The sequence below is a fragment of the Podarcis muralis genome, chromosome 8, assembly GCF_964188315.1.
Source record: "Podarcis muralis chromosome 8, rPodMur119.hap1.1, whole genome shotgun sequence".
NCBI classification, from domain to species: domain Eukaryota; kingdom Metazoa; phylum Chordata; class Lepidosauria; order Squamata; family Lacertidae; genus Podarcis; species Podarcis muralis.
In genome coordinates, this window is record NC_135662.1 from 33308640 (window position 1) to 33326930 (window position 18291).

General features: G+C 44.8%; 1 protein-coding gene across 1 annotated transcript; it reads left to right on the plus strand.

The window, feature by feature from the left end:
- Positions 1–289: 289 nt before the first annotated feature.
- Positions 290–15152, plus strand: TRAM1 (translocation associated membrane protein 1). The gene is made up of 11 exons (XM_028736742.2): positions 290–563; positions 3057–3120; positions 5265–5386; positions 5546–5662; positions 5820–5878; positions 6202–6286; positions 8352–8422; positions 9261–9365; positions 10317–10460; positions 12280–12437; positions 14563–15152. The coding sequence occupies exons 1-11, from the start codon at positions 441–443 to the stop codon at positions 14634–14636; spliced, it is 1122 nt and encodes a 373-aa protein (XP_028592575.1). The 5' UTR covers positions 290–440; the 3' UTR covers positions 14637–15152.
- The last annotated feature ends 3139 nt before the right edge of the window (positions 15153–18291 follow it).

Genomic DNA, 18291 nt, shown 5'->3' on the forward strand with positions numbered 1-18291 from the left:
GACTCTGAGCCGGCCTCTGTGATTGGCCGGGCGCCCTTTCTAAAAGGGGCGGGGAGGGACCCAACCTCCCGCTTCGCCCTCTCGTTAACCCAATCCACGTCCAGTTCCGGATCTGGGGCCTCCGGAGCGGAAGGTGGCGCTCTCGGAGGTTCCCAACGCCTGCCGGTATGGAGCCTTCTCTGCGGGCGGAGAGATAAGAAGCGACGAGTGGCGGTTTCGAATGCTGGGCTGCTGGAGACTCGGAAGGGGGGAGGGGCAGGGAGAGGAGGAGGAGGAGGCGAAGTTGGGCGGAGCGGCTGCCTGGGCGTCCTCCCCTTCCTCGGGGCCCCGCCGCAGAGAGCGCGAGCGGGGCTGGGCTGGGCTATAGGCTAGCGGCGGCGGCTGGAGCAGGGGCCGAGGAAGGAAGGAAGGGCTGGTGGCCGCGCTGCGCTCTGCCCGCCATGGCGATCCGCAAGAAGAGCAGCAAGAACCCGCCCGTGCTCAGCCACGAGTTCGTCGTGCAGAACCACGCGGACATTGTCTCCTGCATGGCCATGGTCTTCCTGCTGGGGCTCATGTTCGAGGTGAGGAAGGAGGACCAGGGCGCCCAGGAGGGATGGGGGGGAGGCGGCTCCTTCCTACGGTCAAGCAGGCGCCTCGTTAGGGAGCGAGGTCCGCTTCTCCCCGGCCACGGCCTCGGCAAGCGCGGGTCGGGGAAGAGACTGGTTTCCAACGGGGACAAGCTTCTAGTCCCTGCCGTCGCCGTCCCTCCCGCTTCCTCTTTCCCTTCTAGTGTGTGTAAAGAGAGGAGGGGAGTGGTGTGGCGATTGCGTGTATACTAAGTGTATCCACAAACCCATTCATCGCCGTCCAAATGCTGCCAGCAACATGGTCGTGGGGAGCTGGAGTTCCTCCCTGGCCGCAAACCTGTGTGGGTCTTAGAAAGGATCCTGCGTGGCGTGGGTGGTGGAGGGGGAGAGGACACGGAGTTGGGTGATTAAGGCAGCGGCTTTCTCCACCCACCCCGCCCCGGGAAACATCTGGCAGGCTTTCCGGTCCTTCCTCGAGCCTTTCGCCTTGGCAGAGGGGTGGTAGGAAGTCAGCAGGTCCTTGTGTCAAGGCGGGGAGGGAGGGAGGCGAATGCGCCTTGTTGTGTCCGCGTCAGCAGTTGCTGTTGTGGGTTTGCGCGGAGGAGCAGCTGGTAGGTAGCCCGAGCGGTGCATCATCCTGCGAGCAGGAGCAGCCGCCCCTCCCCGGCAGATGTGGCTGCCTCCGTCCTCAGTCAAAGTCTGCTGGGCCTGACATCTGTCTCTCATGGCCCCCCCCCCCCCAATGTATACACACTCGTTTCTCCTTTGGGGGAGCCGGGTGTGCTCCACACCCACTTCAGCTCCGTCTTGCCGAAATGCAGACCTGCAGCGCTGAGCATCCTAACCAGGGAGTAAGCCACACGGAGCACAGTAGTGGGGCTTACTCCTGAGTAAGCCTGCACATAGCATCCCGCTGTCGGAGAGCGGAAGTAGGCACAGCCCCCGTCAGCTTTGCTGCCTCCAGGGTTTCCGAAGCGGAGCAACCGCCGCAGTGTAAACGGGGTTTTCGGAGTGTGTGGCGAAAGAGCCTCGGCCGTGCACGCCTCTCTGACCGGGTTGTGCGCTTGCTTGCTTGCCTGGCTGCCTGCTGAGTAGTTCCTGGTCTCGTCAAGGTTACGTGGCACTCGGAGCTGGAGCAGTATGGGGAGGGCGGGGAGACTCGACGTTTTTGGAGACGGGAGGTGCTGGCAGGGTGTGCGGAGCGGGGAGCGCGCAGAGAGAGATTTGGCTCCGGTTGCCAGGGCTAAGGGGAGGGGAGAGGGCGCGCAGTCCTTTGTGTGCAACGGGCAGAACTACAAGCCCCATGAGGCGCTGCGGGAAGCGGCTCCCCCCCTCCTCTCGGCTCCAGGGAAGGTGAGCTGGACGGTGACGTGTACATAGAAGGAGCCCCACGGCCCGCCTTCCGAGCGTGGCGGTCGCTTGCAGTCGTTGGTCGCAGCCAGATGGGGTTGCCTGGCGCCCCTCCAGATAGGGGAATGCGACACGTGTCAAGGTGTGTGCATGCCGTGGCTCTGGATTAGAACCTGGGAAGATGTCCTTCAAATAGTTAAATAACTGACTTATAAACATATTTATATACTGATATATCATTTAAAAAACACGCATATGAAAGCAATAAAACATGAAACTGAATTTATTCAGAGCTTAATGAGGGTATGGAAGACTTAAGCAGTCAAGTGACTTGCTCCAGAGCAGTTTTAAATGGTAGTGCTTCTTTGTAAAGTATTTGAGCAATATAACTTTAAGGCTGTGTTGAAAACCTGCTTCAGTAGCTGCTGCCCCTAGTTCTGATGACACTTTGGAGGAAAGTATCCTGAGGAGCAGATGCACTTTTATAAGCATGTATGCAAATGCCTTTCTAAAATAGTTGTCCTTGGTTTTCCATGCAGTACATTGGTAAATAGTAATGTGTCTAGCATTTTTCTTTCTTGAAGCTAAAGATTGCAGCAGTTTATGTTCTTTCTATACCAGCTTGCCCATAAGTGATGTCCTGAGGCATTTTTTGTTGGGAACAGCTGTTTTAAAAATGGCATGTGCAGTTATGTGTTCTCAACAGTGCATTTGCTTGCGTTATTTGGACAGCCACAAGCTTATAAGTAACCACTCATCTGGGCCACTGTGGCAAGCCTGGATAGGCTTGCATATAGATAACAGCCAACAATAGGAATGTATTGGCAAGAAGATTGGCGTAGGGGACTGAAATATATGTGGATTTTATTGGTAATCCTGAGTTACTGGGTGTATTTGTTGAAATAGTGAATAATTGTGGAAATAACCAGTCTTCTGTGACCCATTGTCCTAGTTTGATGTCATTTCTTTTGTAATGGCTTCAGCTACACAAATAAATAATAATTGTAATAATAATGTTATTTTCCTTGCTTCTGAGTAGGCATGGTTAGGGTTGTGCTGTTAGTATGTTTAGAATTTCATCCTTGGTGTGTTCTTTGTAGAAATAATTTTATTTAATTGGGTTTTATTTCATTTCAGGTTACAGCAAAAGCAGCTGTTGTCTTTGTTACACTTCAGTACAATGTTACCATTCCTGCCACAGGTAAAGCTCTAAAAAATATTTAGGCATTTGTCCTAGATAGAAAAGGAATACTGATTCACTGCTAATATATTGTCATATCATCTAATAGGCTAGTCCTAAAACATGCTACACTAGCAAACACTGTACTAGTGAAACAGCAGAAGAATGAGAAACATCAGCACAATTTTTCCATGTCAGTTCACCAGTAATGATGTTTGCTTTGTGACCTATAGGCTAGTTTGAATGTATCACCAAGCAATGGCTTGGTGCAACATGTATGAGTCTTGAAAGGCTGTAGAATTTCCCCTCCCTTCCCCATTCATCACATATCATTATTTCATCCCTTCCTTCCTGGTTTGCAGAAAATCACTTTGTCTTTCCTCCAGCAACATGGTTTACACTTACTCCCTGCAAACAAGGATCAGAAACAATGGATCAGAAACCACAAACCCAGGGAGGGGATCATGAATGCCGGAGGAAGAGGGGCACACAAATGCAACGGTCCTAATTCCCTTGTTACTCTAGCACCCAACCACAGTTTTGCATTGTCTTACCCTGCCTATTGTCAATATGAGCTTAGCTCTGGGTGGAAACTAAGTTTTCCATGCTGTGCTGCTCTTAAAGATAAATAAGATTTTGAATCTGGTGCCTGAAATAATAAAGGCAAGATTTGTTCCAACATTTTAGCGTACTGCATATATTGTAATTTAGACTTTTACTTGCATTAACTAATGCTGTGTTAGTGGAGAAGTAAATAACAAACTAGTCCTTGCAGTCTTCATTAAACTTGAAATAACTCATTAATTTCTTCAGTTCCAATTTCAGATTAGGAGCGGGTTGGTAAAATAAGTGTACAGTGGTGCCTCGCAAGACGAAATTAATTCGTTTCGCAAGTTTTTTCTTCTTGCGAGTTTTTCGTCTTGCGATGCACGGTTTCCCATAGGAATGCATTGAAAATCAATTAATGCGTTCCTAGGGAAACCGCCTTCAGACCAGGTCCGGGGACAATCTGTCCCCCGACCTCTTCTGAAGGCTGGGGGGGGCGAAAGTCTTTGCTCCCCCCCCCCCACGGCAGCATTTTAAAATCGCCCCGGACAGCGGAGGACTTCTCCGCTGTCCGGGGCGATTTAAAAGCCCCTGGGAAGGCAGGCAGGGGGGACAAAGACTTTTGCCCCCCGCCAGCCTTCAGAAGAGGTCCTGGACCTCTTCTGAAGGCGGGCGGGGGGCGAAAGTCTTTGCTCCCCCCCCCCGCCTGCCTTCAAAAGCCGTCGGGGAGAGCGGAGCGTTCTCCGCTCTCCCGGGAAGGCAGGCAGGCGGGAGCAAAGTCTTTCGCCCCCCGCCCGCCTTTAGAAGAGGTCCAGGACCTCTTCTGAAGGCGGGCGGGGGGCGAAAGTCTTTGCTCCCCCCCCCCCCGCCTGCCTTCAAAAGCCGTCGGGGAGAGCGGAGCGTTCTCCGCTCTCCCGGGAAGGCAGGCAGGCGGGAGCAAAGTCTTTCGCCCCCCGCCCGCCTTTAGAAGAGGTCCAGGACCTCTTCTGAAGGCGGGCGGGGGGCGAAAGTCTTTGCTCCCCCCCCCCCCCCCCGCCTGCCTTCAAAAGCCGTCGGGGAGAGCGGAGCGTTCTCCGCTCTCCCGGGAAGGCAGGCAGGCGGGAGCAAAGTCTTTCGCCCCCCGCCTGCCTTCAAAAGCCGTCGGGGAGAGCTGAGCGTTCTCCGCTCTCCCGGGAAGGCAGGCAGGCGGGAGCAAAGTCTTTCGCCCCCCGCCCGCCTTCAGAAGAGGTCCAGGACCTCTTCTGAAGGCGGGCGAGGGGCGAAAGACTTTGCTCCCCCAGGACGGCAGCGTTTTAAAATCGCCCCGGACAGCGGAGAAGTCCCCCGCTGTCCCGGGGTTTTTTAAAAACCTCTCCGCCCCCCTGCCAGGCTTCGGAGCAGCCTTCCGAAGCCTGGCGGCGGGAGGAGGTCCGAGGACAGTGGGGAAGACGCGCTTCCCCGCTGTCCCGGAGATTTCCCTATGGGCTGTCGTCTTGCGAAGCAAGCCCATAGGGAAATTCGTTTTGCGAAGCGCCTCCAAAACGGAAAACCCTTTCGTCTAGCGGGTTTTCCGTCTTGCGAGGCGTTCGTCTTGCAGGGTACCACTGTATATTTAATGTTGCTGTCTTTTCTTCTCTTAGAGAAACAATCTACAGAAACAGTCACATTGTATCACTATGGCATCAAAGATTTGGCTACGGTTTTCTTCTACATGCTGGTTGCAATAATCATACATGCTATCATTCAAGAATATGTGTTAGATGTAAGTATTGTCAGGACAGTATTGAGTATTGCTACAGTGGTATTTGATTGAGTGTATGGATGTGTTGTCAACGTGAGTCTCGGATTTGGCTTCACATGACAGATAACTTCGTATGAAAGCTGTTATGCAGATCAATAACACGGATTCCTTTTCTTTTAGAAAATTAACAGGAAGATGCATTTTTCCAAAACAAAGCACAGCAAGTTCAATGAATCTGGACAACTCAGTGCGTTCTACCTTTTCTCCTGTGTCTGGGGAACAAGCATTCTTGTCTCTGTGAGTATCTCACTTGTACATACTCAAGCTGCAATTCTGTATCACTTAGTAGTAATGAGCCCCATTGATCTCAAATGGGACTAACTTCTCCATAGACCTGTAGTTAGTTTAGTCTTAACCATAAAGGGTATTTGACATGTTTATTTCTTATTTTCAGGAGAATTATGTAGCTGACCCAACATCACTCTGGCGGGACTATCCACATACATCATTGCCGTGAGTTTATCAGAGCTGCAGGGTGGGGCATGTGTCATATAGTTTCTTTAACTTGTCCCAGGGTGTTAAATCAACCAGCAACTTGCTTGCAGGTATTTCTAGTTCTTTTCTTCAAACAAAAGCCTGCTCTCCTGGTCTTCTGTTGCCAATTCCAAGCATGTTGTTCTTTCATAAATGTGTGGCTGGTAGTTTCCATCCTACCATTAGTTCTTAATCTCTGTAGAAAACATTTCAGATATGACTCCATTGTAACACCTAATTTAAACAAGGTCTTATTCGAGAGCTATTTCAATATCTTTGACCTTTTCCATGCTGTATTGTAGGTTCCAAATGAAATTTTTTTACATCTCCCAACTGGCATACTGGTTGCATGCTTTTCCAGAACTCTATTTCCAGAAGACAAAAAAAGTAAGTCCACCTTTAGTTTCATGTTCAGAAGCCTCTAAAAATATGTGTACAGTGGTACCTCGGGTTAAGAACTTAATTCGTTCCGGAGGTCCATACTTAACCTGAAACTGTTCTTAACCTGAAGCACCACTTTAGCTAATGGGGCCTCCCGCTGCCGCCGGAGCACAATTTCTGTTTTCATCCTGAAGCAAAGTTCTTAACCCGAGGTACTATTTCTGGGTTAGTGGAGTCTGTAACCTGAAGCATATGTAACCCGAGGTACTACTGTATATATTTTAAAGACTTGATTAGCTGGTAGGAAAGAAAAGTAAATTCTTCTAAAAGCAAACTCTTGTAGCATTCTCCCACACTGTACTTGGGTCTTCTGAGAGGTAGGGAAGATTTCTGTGAGTTACTTTTCCAAGGGACTTTGCTTTTACCTGGATATACAGGTTGATTCACAATGAAGTATACAGTTTCCATTTATAGCAAATGGAAACTGCATACTTCATTATGTATCACCCTGTATTTCTAATGATTAGGCTGGAACCCCATGCAGCAGGTGTTGAAAACCTTTGGCCATGTTTGCTAGGGCTAATGGGAGTTCAGCACCATCTAGAGAGCCAAAGTTTCCTTACTGCTATACACATTTATCTAGGAATTAAGTGACATCTTTCCGCAGGGCCTGCAAGACAGAGCTGTTCCACCAGGCCTTTGGCCAGGGCACAGCCTGACCCACTCCTTTGGCGATCCTCACAGAACTTTAGCCCAATGGCTGCCATTAATCTGATTTGAACTGATTTTATAATGAAATGATTTTATAATGTATCATTTTACTGTTGCTAGCCGCTCTGAGCCCGGCTTCAGCTGGGGAGGGCGGGATATAAATAAATTTTATTAGTATTATTATTATTACAGTGAACTTAGTGGGACTAGTGAATAGACGTGCCTAGGAGTCTCTTGTTAGTTAGGAACACTAAACTGCACCTGGGAAACCCACCATACTTTTCCATGTATAAGACTAGGTTTTTTTACTTTAAAATAAGGTTCAAAATCTGGGAGCGTCTTATACACGGATAGTGCATATCCCCATTTTCTACATTTGGGGTCCCCAAAAGTAGGGGGCGTCTTATACATTGGTGCATCTTATACACGGAAAAATACGGTTAGTTGCTGAACTGCCAACCTCTGAAGGCTGTGTCGCTGCCTTGCTAAGCTCCAAAATGGTGAGGGTGAGACCCAGTACAGAACCAAGGTTTAGCCTGTACGGGCAACAACAGCAGCAGCACACACCCATCCTCCAGCATAGTCATGAAGCTTTCATTTCCTTTTTTAAAGTAACCGCAGTCATTTCCCCCTCTTTGCATATTGCAGTGGCTGTCAGCTCTGGTTTATGATGATCTCGATGCAGAACAGCTGCATGGTATAAACGTTTACAACTTTCAGCACTGTAATCAGCCTTATTAGCAGCTACCAGGGCAAATACAGTGAGATCTTTCTCATTTCCTGCTAACAAAAATTAATTTTCTGCTTGGTTGAACAGTTCATGGTTTGAATGATAATAAGAGTAATTTGGTCATTATGTTCCGAAAGATGGCAGGTTAGCAAGCAGTGAATAAGGTCTTGTATGACCACAATATATCAGTGTGCGGTTTTTACCATTTATCCAAGGCTAGTGTTGCAACATCCAGTGAATAGTTGGAGCAGCACTAGTACATTTATTACTTCTTAGGTGGCAAAGTTTCTGGCCTGTTGCAATTTGAAACCTAGACGTGGGGAACTGAGGATTGCATATTGTGGAAATCTTACAACCATGCAAATCTTCTACATTTATTCTTATTTTTCCACACATAGAAACATGTTTGTATGTCTTTTAAGCATTTGTGAAATAAATCAAGCAGAACATTTATTTTAAAGATTTGAGTAAGATTTCAGGGTACTAACAAACTCCAGGATCAGCTATTAAAAACAGAATAGTATAAGACAAGAAATGGTTGTCCGGATTGGGTAATGTCCAGAAACTGGTGAATGTATTTAAGTTATGAGAACTCCCTGCAGAATTGATAAAGCTGTGGCTTTTTCATAGGAAGACATTCCTCGCCAGCTTGTTTACATTGGACTCTATCTTTTCCATATCGCTGGAGCTTATCTGTTAAAGTAAGTGACTTACTTGTTTTGCTGCCATACAGAGCCCCTTAGAGAGGATGGGGTGGGGTTAAATTCAATAATAAATAACTAATTTGATAGTGAAACACAGTATCAAGTGTTCAGATACTGCAATCCAACATACATTACACTGTACCCTGTAAAATGACTGTAGAAGTCCACTAGGTGTTTACACTAGTGTATTTTTACAAATTTCCTTGTCCCCTAGAAAAGCTTGTATTTAAATTTTGAAACATCAAGTTTGTGTGTGTGTGTGTGTGTGTGTGTGTGTGTGTGTGTGTGTGTGAATGCATATATATATATATATCTCCAGAGTTGCTTCAGCAGATAATCAATTTAAAATCGCCAGTAAAACATTAAAATCAATAAGACAGTCAAAGTACAAAGACCAGGAGAATTCAGAACAGTTGCCATCAAGGACACCTGCCCTTAACTGTTCTAGGACAGAGTTATGTTCTCGTTGTTTGGCAGAAGGGTGATAAAGGCAGAGCCGGGTGGGCTTCCATCAGGAAGGTGTTCTGTAACTGGCACCACAACTGAGCAAACCTATCCTTCACACCTATGAACTGTGCCTTGGATGGCTAGGGAACCAAAAGGCATGCATCAGATTTTCATTCTGATGATCTGCATCACTGAGGGATCTATACTGCTGCAAAACGTGTGTGTATATTCCTGGGCCTGTTTGAAAGTGGACATAGGAAACTGTCACTGAGCCCTGAATTCCTGTGCCAAATTTAATTAATGCAATGCCAAATGAGTGGGTTTAATCAAAGACATTGCGTCCCTCTACCAACTAGAAACTTCTTTCCTTTCATTTTTGTTCTTACAGTTTGACCCACCTTGGCCTTGTTCTTCTTGTGCTACATTACTTTGTGGAGTTTCTGTTCCACATCTCCAGGCTGTTTTACTTCAGTGACGAAAAATATCAGAAAGGGTAAGTACTTTACGGTAACTTCCAACCTTTAAAAATATGTCTGGAAATGCAACTTCTAATTAATGCTTGAATGTGTACAGTTAACATTGGGCTGCTTCAGCAAATGCTCCCTGTTCTTCTGTACATTAAAAGTACATCTAATAATAATAGAGATAGTTTTAAGTTCTCTGTTTAAGATAAAAATTGAAGTCTGCAAGCAAATATCTGGCTGATTACTTCAGGTACACAGACTTTGGCCTGACTTACCTGTGTATCTCTTGGTCAGGTGCACCCCTCCTCTTTCTCCTACATTTTCTTCACTTCTGACACCATGTTCCAGGCACTTCTCACTCCCTTGATCTTGCCACCTCCTGCCCTCAAGGATCAGTCCAGCTTAGCCAGATATGTTTCTTCCTTTCCCCTCTGGCATAAAGACAACTTGCTATTCAGTTACAAAGCCTTCATTACCTTCAGTAGAACCACAGAATTCCTATGCACAAAACAGTTACCAATTACTTCTTGCGATTGGTGTGCATTCAGATGCACATACAAACACTCCCCCAACCTGGAATAGCTTCATTAGTTTTGAAGAAAGGACTTGACCAGCCTGTTTATAGAAGATATATATATCCACATTGAACAATTCCTTAATGTAGAAGCTATTTGAAGCTTAGATGGCTTCACACATTTTTCTGAGCCCTCAGAGATGGAAGAAGTATGTCAGAAGAGCCCACCACATTGTATCCTCTAGAATGCCTTCCTGGATGTGTGAGAAGGGACAGTGTTCTGGCTTAATGGTGTTCTAAAATGTATGTGTGAAGTCAAGTACTTTTGGCCCATGACACCTTAATATTCAATACGTATGTTAATCGTATCTGCCTCTGAAATAATTGCTGTAAGTAGTACAGTGAATGGATGGAATTCTACTGAGGGGCAGTAATAATATGTTCATACCTGGTCTCTTCCCTCTAGGTTTTCAATCTGGGCCGTCCTTTTTGTTTTGGGAAGACTTCTGACCCTAATTCTTTCCGTCCTTACTGTTGGATTTGGCCTTGCCAGAGCAGAGGATCAAACATTGGATTTTAGTACCGGAAACTTTAATGTGCTGCCCATCAGGTATGAGATGACAGGCACAGCTTCATAGTTAGAGGCGGTGAAACTTCATGAGTTGTTTGGGGATCACTTTCCTAAAAGTATCTGGTGGGCTTCTGTCTGAAAGAAGAGGCTGCATCAGATGAACACCTGGCAGGCTTCTTCTGTGGTGCTTTAAAGTCATAGCTTCATGTGAATGAGACTTGTTTGAGTAGTCTGCTTTTGTATGAACTGGCTTTACCTAGAACTTGTACAATTCCCAGTTAATCAGCATTTGCATAAACCAGGGGAAGGCGGGATGGGAAGCCTTCCAGAAGCTGCATTCCATTGGTGGGCAGGGCGAAAGACAAAAAGTGGGTGGGACTAGAGCCACAAGTGGGTGGAGCCATGGCTGAGGCTCTTAATTTGTGTGTTCTACATCCCATCTGCCCCATCTCTCACCCTCTGTCAAGGCAAGCAAGAATTGTTTTCGTGGTTTAGGGACACATGCCTGCCAGGCAAAAATGAAGAGGACACAGGGCAGTGTTGTTGGTGAGGGGTGGAGGGGTATCCCAAAGACAGGGTACAGAGGTCTGGAGGGTCATATTTGGCTCCTGTCAAAAAGTTATTTTTAATTTATTTCATGAACTTTATAGTATAGTTGTTATTATAATAATAATTAAGCTTTATTATTAAAAAAAACCTCAAAGTGGTTTACAAAAAGATAAAACATTAAAATCAAGAAAAATTCACAACCATACTTTTGAAACATACAAAAGTTAAAACAGTAAAACAGGTGAAAATTACCTCGCTCTATGCAGGATTAGGGTACGTTAAGGGTGAATTTAGGTAATTAGCTGAGATGTAGAACTATAAAAATAGTAAATAAGAACTTGTGTACATGTTTTGCAGAATAAAATGTGATGTAAAACATGCTGTTAAAAATGTGTGGTGTGCACTGCCTGTCTTTTCAGGAAATGTTTCTTTTTGTAGTTCAAGCATAAATCCTTAAATTTAAACACTTGAGCATGTTGACCACCTGATGATGTTGGTCCCACTCCTTCACATTGAGGGTAGATGTTTAGGGTCTATCTGTGATGACCCCAGAAAGTGTCGAAACCATTCCACAAAGAATTTTGGCTCAGTTTCAGTATGAATTTCAGCTTCTAGTTACATAGTGCCGTGACTATATTTATAGTTCCTGGAAGGATGTTGTTTCAGTGAGCTGCAGATCATGGGCTGCTGTTTATCTAGCCACATAGTGTATGTCACTGATAACTAAGTGTGAAATATCTTCATCTAGATCCAAGTACAAAAAGTGTCGCCCTCCTGGTTAGAGAATTGGATGTTATCATCTTTGTCATAATACATACATTTTATTTGTATGTTGCCTTTCCACAGTTCAAACCATGCTCCGGGCAGTTCACAACTAAACCCCACAGACAAAACCCGGGACCAAGAGTCTGTTCAGCAGCCTCAGCTTTTGTAGCTGAGTCAGTCAGGGCCTTGCCTTCCCAGGCCAAGTGGGAAAAGGCCTGCAAGGCAGGGAGCAGGTCTTCCAGGACTCACAGCCAAGTGTAGTTTAGTTATTGCATGGGAACGAGAGAATTTGCCAATTTCAGAACATGCTTTTCAGTCTATGCATTCCTATTGTGTTATTACCTTGTTAAATTCCTGAAGCTTTGCTATGCTTCCATTAAACCTAATCTCTCTGGGCTTTTTATGTACTTTCCTAGATAACAAGGAAATAAAAGGCTTGATAAATGGCCAAGAAACATCCTGCCCAGTGGGAACAGTTTTCCTGATGCTTCTCATTTCCGGATCTTCAGGAATCCTAGTACAGTAATCTGTCTTCTCTTTGTAGAATCAGCGTACTGGCATCTATCTGTTTCACACAGGCCTTTATGATGTGGAAGTTCATCAATTTCCAGCTGAGAAGGTGGAGAGAACATTCTTCACCTCCCCAACCAGTGAAAAAGAAGTTTGCAACAGCTAAAAGCAAGCCTTCTAAAAAAGAAAGAGGTTTGTATTTCAGTCCTTTACCCTGTACAGTTTTGGTGGAGGGGGAAATGGAAACAAGTTCCACAAGACATTGAGGAACCTTGTTACCAGTGACATTTAAGCCAATACTACGTTCCCTGAATTCAAGGGCAGTGGTACTAATTTCTTACATAACCAAGTATTGGTGAGACAGATTCATTGGGAGATAAAATTGGCTTCCCACAAAGAATCCTGGGAACTTTCATTTGTTAATGTTCTCCTAACAAGTCTCAGCACCCTTTGCAAAACTATGGCTCCCCTGGTTCCTTGGGGGAAGCCATGACTGTGAAAAGTGGGTGAAAGAATGCTTTAAATGTATGGTGCGGGTGTGTCACACATAGCATCTTTCATAGTATTCTGTCTCTGGAAGGAGCTCTTGTCTCTTTTCATTTATCTTCTTGCCCTGGGTTAGTGATCCCAATTGCAGAGTGTAGACAATCCACAGGCTTGAGTGGTGATCTTAATTTACTGCACCTTCTAGCGGCGCATAAAGGACGAGAGGTCTCTGCAAATAAAGCAAGAAGTTTCTAATGTCAGAATTCTGGCTAAGTTATTTATTTACTGGATTCCAGCCCTTCGTCGTAAGATCTCAGGGTGGATCACAGAATGGTTGGCACTCGTTCAGTAGCACTCAACTGCTCAAGCCCCAATTCATTTTTTTATTATTTTTAGATTCTTGGGTTGCATGCAGTCATGAAAGTGCTGAAAATTAGACATACGGAGTCATTACCTAGTTTCACTCGTTGACTCTTAAATTTATTATGTATATTTTTGTTACTGGTGCATTTTACTGTTTGGGGTTTTTAATTGCATTGTAAGCTGACCTGGGATGGAAAGTTAAGAAGAGCAGGAAAGGGGTAACCAAGTGCCCCCCTAGGCATTCATTGCCTGCTGGATCTTCTGTAAATGACATAAATTACAGGGCTTTACCTATTTGGAAATCTAGATTTTTTTATTGTGTTTATATTTCCTCTTCACAATTGCGAAGTAGGATATAGTGAGAGTTGGTGACAGGCCCAAGATCACCCAGCAAGCTTCATGACAGACTGAGGAGCCTCTAATTCAGTGCTTCCCAAACTTGGGTCTCCAGTTGTTTTGAACTACAACTCCCATCATCCCTAGCTAGCAGGACCAGTGGTGGTGGGAATTGTAGTCCGAAAACAACTGGACACTCAAATTTGGGAAACACTTCTCCAAGTCTACCCACTTCTAGGCCAATGCTCTAATTCTTGGTGGCTGCCCTCAATGGTGTTTTTCAGATAGTGTGGCCTTTCTGCCAAGCATAGAATACTATTGTAGCTATTTGTCCTAAGCCACTCTGGGCACTATTAACATATATCTGTATCGGGTGTGGGGACGCAGGTGGCGCTGTGGGTTAAACCACAGAGCCTAGGACTTGCCGATCAGAAGGTCAGCGGTTTGAATCCCCGCGATGGGGTGAACTCCCGTTGCTCGGTCCCTGCTCCTGCCAACCTAGCAGTTCGAAAGCACGTCAAAGTGCAAGTAGATAAATAGGTACCGCTCCAGCGGGAAGGTAAACGGTGTTTCCGTGCGCTGCTCTGGTTCGCCAGAGTCATGCTTAGTCATGCTGGCCACATGACCCAAAAGCTGTATGCCGGCTCCCTCGGCCAGTAAAGCGAGATGAGCGCCGCAACCCCAGATTCAGCCACAACTGGACTTCATGGTCAGGGGTACCTGTACCTTTACCTTTATATCGGGTGTGAGGAAACTTTGGCCTACCAGATGTTGCTGGACTGTCAAGTCCCATCAGCCCCAACAAGCAATACCAATGACTAGGGATGATGGGATGTGTAGTCCAAAAATATATGGTGAGTCAAAGGTTCCCCACACCTAAATTGTATGGTGAATGTTATTTTTGAAAATCTGGTTGTACTATAAAGTTGTCTGGACATAATTTTACCATTTCTTCTAAAGCTGCTGTGGGATATGGGATGCTATACAAAATCGACCTTTGGTCTGATTCAGCAGGGCTAGTCTTGTATTGTTTTAAGTTCGGCTTTCTACTAAATGAATAATATATTTTTAAATGCTTTCTAGATATGGTACCTAGAAAAGAGCTTAACAATGTATATTGTCTTATTTTTAGAAAATGGAATAAATGGAACATTAACCTCAAATGGAGCAGACTCGCCTCGCAGCAGGAAAGAAAAATCCTCTTAAAACAGAACTTTATTAAGTTAATTGACTAATATCCCCAAAGAGAACTGCTTTTTACTTTGGAAAGTCCTTCAGCACCCGAGTTCCTATGGTTAACAAATAAAATAAAATTAATACTTTTTTGTTATTGCTACCATAACGTTTGTGCAGCTTTTTAAACTGAAAAAGGGGGCCACATTATTTTTTTAGTATCTTTGAAAATGTTGTGAGTGTTAATTGGAATCCACTTGCCAAAAATCAGTGGTACAATCTGCCATTCCTTCCAGCTTTACAGTGATGAATCTAGTCCATTCCAAAAAAGACAATATGAAATTCCTGTTTAAGGAGAAATTGAACATTTAAATAAAATAGTAATGCCTTTTTTTTTTTAGATATTCTCTTAACACTTAGGTGTATATTTTGATTTTACATTTCTGAACAGAATTTGTAAACTACCAAAATAATCCTTGTTACTTTGTAGACAATCTCTACCGTGATTCAAGAAATTCCCTTATTAAAACACAGTTGGACTGATTGAAATGTTGCTGTGTATGTATATTGTCAAGTATACTGTGAGTTTTGTTGCCATCAGAACTTCCATCAGCATGTCTGGATAGCCAGTGACAAAACACTGCGAGTACATATTGATTGCTGCTGAACAGCTCATGTGGCATCCTCCTGGTTTACATTCACAAATTCCTGAATTTGAAGGCTCCCTGTGAAGATACCACAGCTGCTTTGCTCCTCTTCCCTGACTTGGCCATGGTGAGCTAAGTCATAGTTTGGTTTCTTGTCTCATCCAAATCCAGACTCATGGTTTATCTCTTTCCTGACTAACCACAAGTTTGTTTTATGGCTTGTGGTTTGTCAGGGAGAAGCTAAACCACAGGACTGGATGTGGACAATGCACTAAACCAAACACACCAGCAAAGCAGCTACAACACCCTTTTCCTGGTGCCTACACACCAACCAGGGCATCGGATCCCGTTCTGCCAAGCCATATTCAAGTGTGCCCTTGAAAGCATGTTGAGACAGGAGCGAGCATCACACACTACTAGCCCCAGTCACACCTGTCTCCCATCTCCACCAGCTGCAGCCTCAGATCTTTGGGTGGAATGTCTGAAGGCAGGAAATGGCTAAACTGTTAAAGGTCCAGGTAAATATATGCATCATTGGTATACGTCAGAAGCTGACTAACAATGGAGCTAGATGCACCTCTGTAGGGAGCGAATTCCACAATTTCGGGATGACATGGAGACAACCCTTTCCCAGGCTTCCATTTCCTCCTCCCATCCCCCACAATTCTTAGTGATGGAACTAAAAGAATGCCCAAGAGGATCTATAAAAATGAAGACAATATATTGTGACAGGGCCTAAGTTGTTTAAAGCCCTAAGCGTCAGTGTAAGTAAGCACCTTGAATTGGGCTTGGAAACAACTTGACAGCCAGTTCAACTATTTTAAAACAAGGATGATATTCATTAAGGGGAGCCTGGTCACTGCATTTTGGACCGGTTATAAGACGAAGTATGGAATAGGGCAGGTGGTAGCTAGCATGGTGCTCAAAAGAGCCAGTATTGACTCTTCAGAAAGGCGCATTGTAGTGGCTACAGTGGTGCCTCGCAAGACGAAAAGAATCCGTTCCGCGATTCTTTTCTTCTAGCGGTTTTTTCGTCTTGCGAAGCAACTCCATTGGCGGCTAAGCGGATTAGCGATATTAGCGATTTAGTGCTCTTAGCGGGCTTAGCGGCTAAGCTGTTAAAAGACTATTAACAGCTTGGCCGCTTTGAAAAAGGGGGGAAAAGCGGGGGGGAAATGGCGAGACTCGCAAGACGTTTTCGTCTTGCGAAGCAAGCCCATAGGAAACTTCGTCTTGCGAAGTGCCTCCGCGACGGAAAACCCTTTTGTCTTGCGGGTTTTTCGTCTTGCGAGGCATTCGTCTTGCGGGGCACCACTGTATTTCAGAGTTTTCCTTAATTCAGTGACCTGATGTAACTTTGAAGACACAGTGGTCAAACCAGAGGAACAGCTGCCACCCTGGAAGATCACTGTTTGAGCAGAGGTGTTTGAGTACGTAGTAAGAAAGAGAACAACAGCAGTATCCTGGTTACAATTGGAGGAGATAGAATTGTAGGATAGGCTAGACATAGGGTCCTGGGAGTGACCCTACCATTGGAAGTTGGCTAGGAGTGCATCATTAGAGTAGCTCCCAGCGTTGCTCTTTGGTTAAGGAACAAGTCGTGTCCTCTCGCCACAGCTGTCTTTCAGTTTTACTTAGAAAAACACTCAGGTCTTTAAAGCTGTGTTGATAATAAGGGTCAAGTCATCTAGCAAGCCACATGCAACTGAAAGAGTATCCAAGAAATCTCCCAATACAGAGTGTACTGGGCTCTACAGGAAAAACCATTAGCGGTCAAAATGCTAAATATTCCAAACAGTGCTGTTGACTCTTGCACGCTCTTCTATGGTTTTGCTGCTTTGTCCCTTGCTACAGATCATAGGTTTATTTATTTAAAACTCTTTCTAAGCTATTTAATATTTTTAAATTCTCATAAATGGTGTCCACTATGTACAAAGTAAACACGCTATCCATTAAAAGAAAAATACAACCTTAAAACAATATAAAAGCAAGCATCTTACGCACACAAGATGTGAGTCCCATGCATTTGGCCCCTCATCTTGCCCATCCAAGACCCATCCCACATACGTACCAGGTCTGTTTCCCTTGCGACCAGGGTGCGCCTAAGATAGCACTTCATTACAATTGGAATTAGTAGTCTTTGCTGAATGTTTCCTTACCTGGAGTAATTGGATTGCTTTACTAATTTTTGTTGCCTGGAAGCTTAAATCTTAATTGCTTTAAGGTTTCCTTTTCTGCCTAAAGTGGAGCATTGTAAAGATTCAAATCTTCTCACCTGGGAAAATGGTTCTCTGGCAACCTCCCTCAATTAAGATGGGAGTGAGGTAACATGACAAGATTTGGGTGCTTTAAAATTTAGGTTCTCCCTATCAGTAACACTTGAGAGGTCTGATATTATCTGCATGTGGTAATGTTTCCTCATATCCAGTAGCAAGGATTTCTAATAATATGAAGGAAAATCTGTGACCACTTATCCCTCAATCAGAAAAGTAAAGTAATGATGAGGCACTTTGTAAACAAAAAAATACCCCCCCAAAAATGTACCATATTTAAACACAATGCAGGCTATGGCTTAATGGCTATTCTGATGAGGCACAACACTGTTTCAGTCAAAACTCTCTCTACACTTAAAACGCTCACTCTTCAAGGATCTTCCCCTCAGAGAGAGAAACTGGGTTTCCCTGACTAGGTAACCACTAACCAAGACCTTTCCAGGCTGTAATCTGAGCCCTATCTGACAGCTAAGCCTTATCTAGGCTGTAGCTAAGCCTATTTAACTAACAGTTTAAGTCAGAATCTAACTACCCACTCTCTCCTGGTTGGATAACACTCTACCTAGCCCTGATTGGTTTCTGGATCCCCAGGAGGCTGACCCAAGGTCCATCCATCACAAGTTCCAAAAAAAGGTGTAATATTACAAAATGGAGATCATAGCAGATGAAGCTTCTGGAAGAGATTTTCAAGATGGATTGGGTATGCTATTGCTGCTTTGGAAATATAAATATATAAGAAACACTTAAAGAGCATGCCTTCTTTCAGGT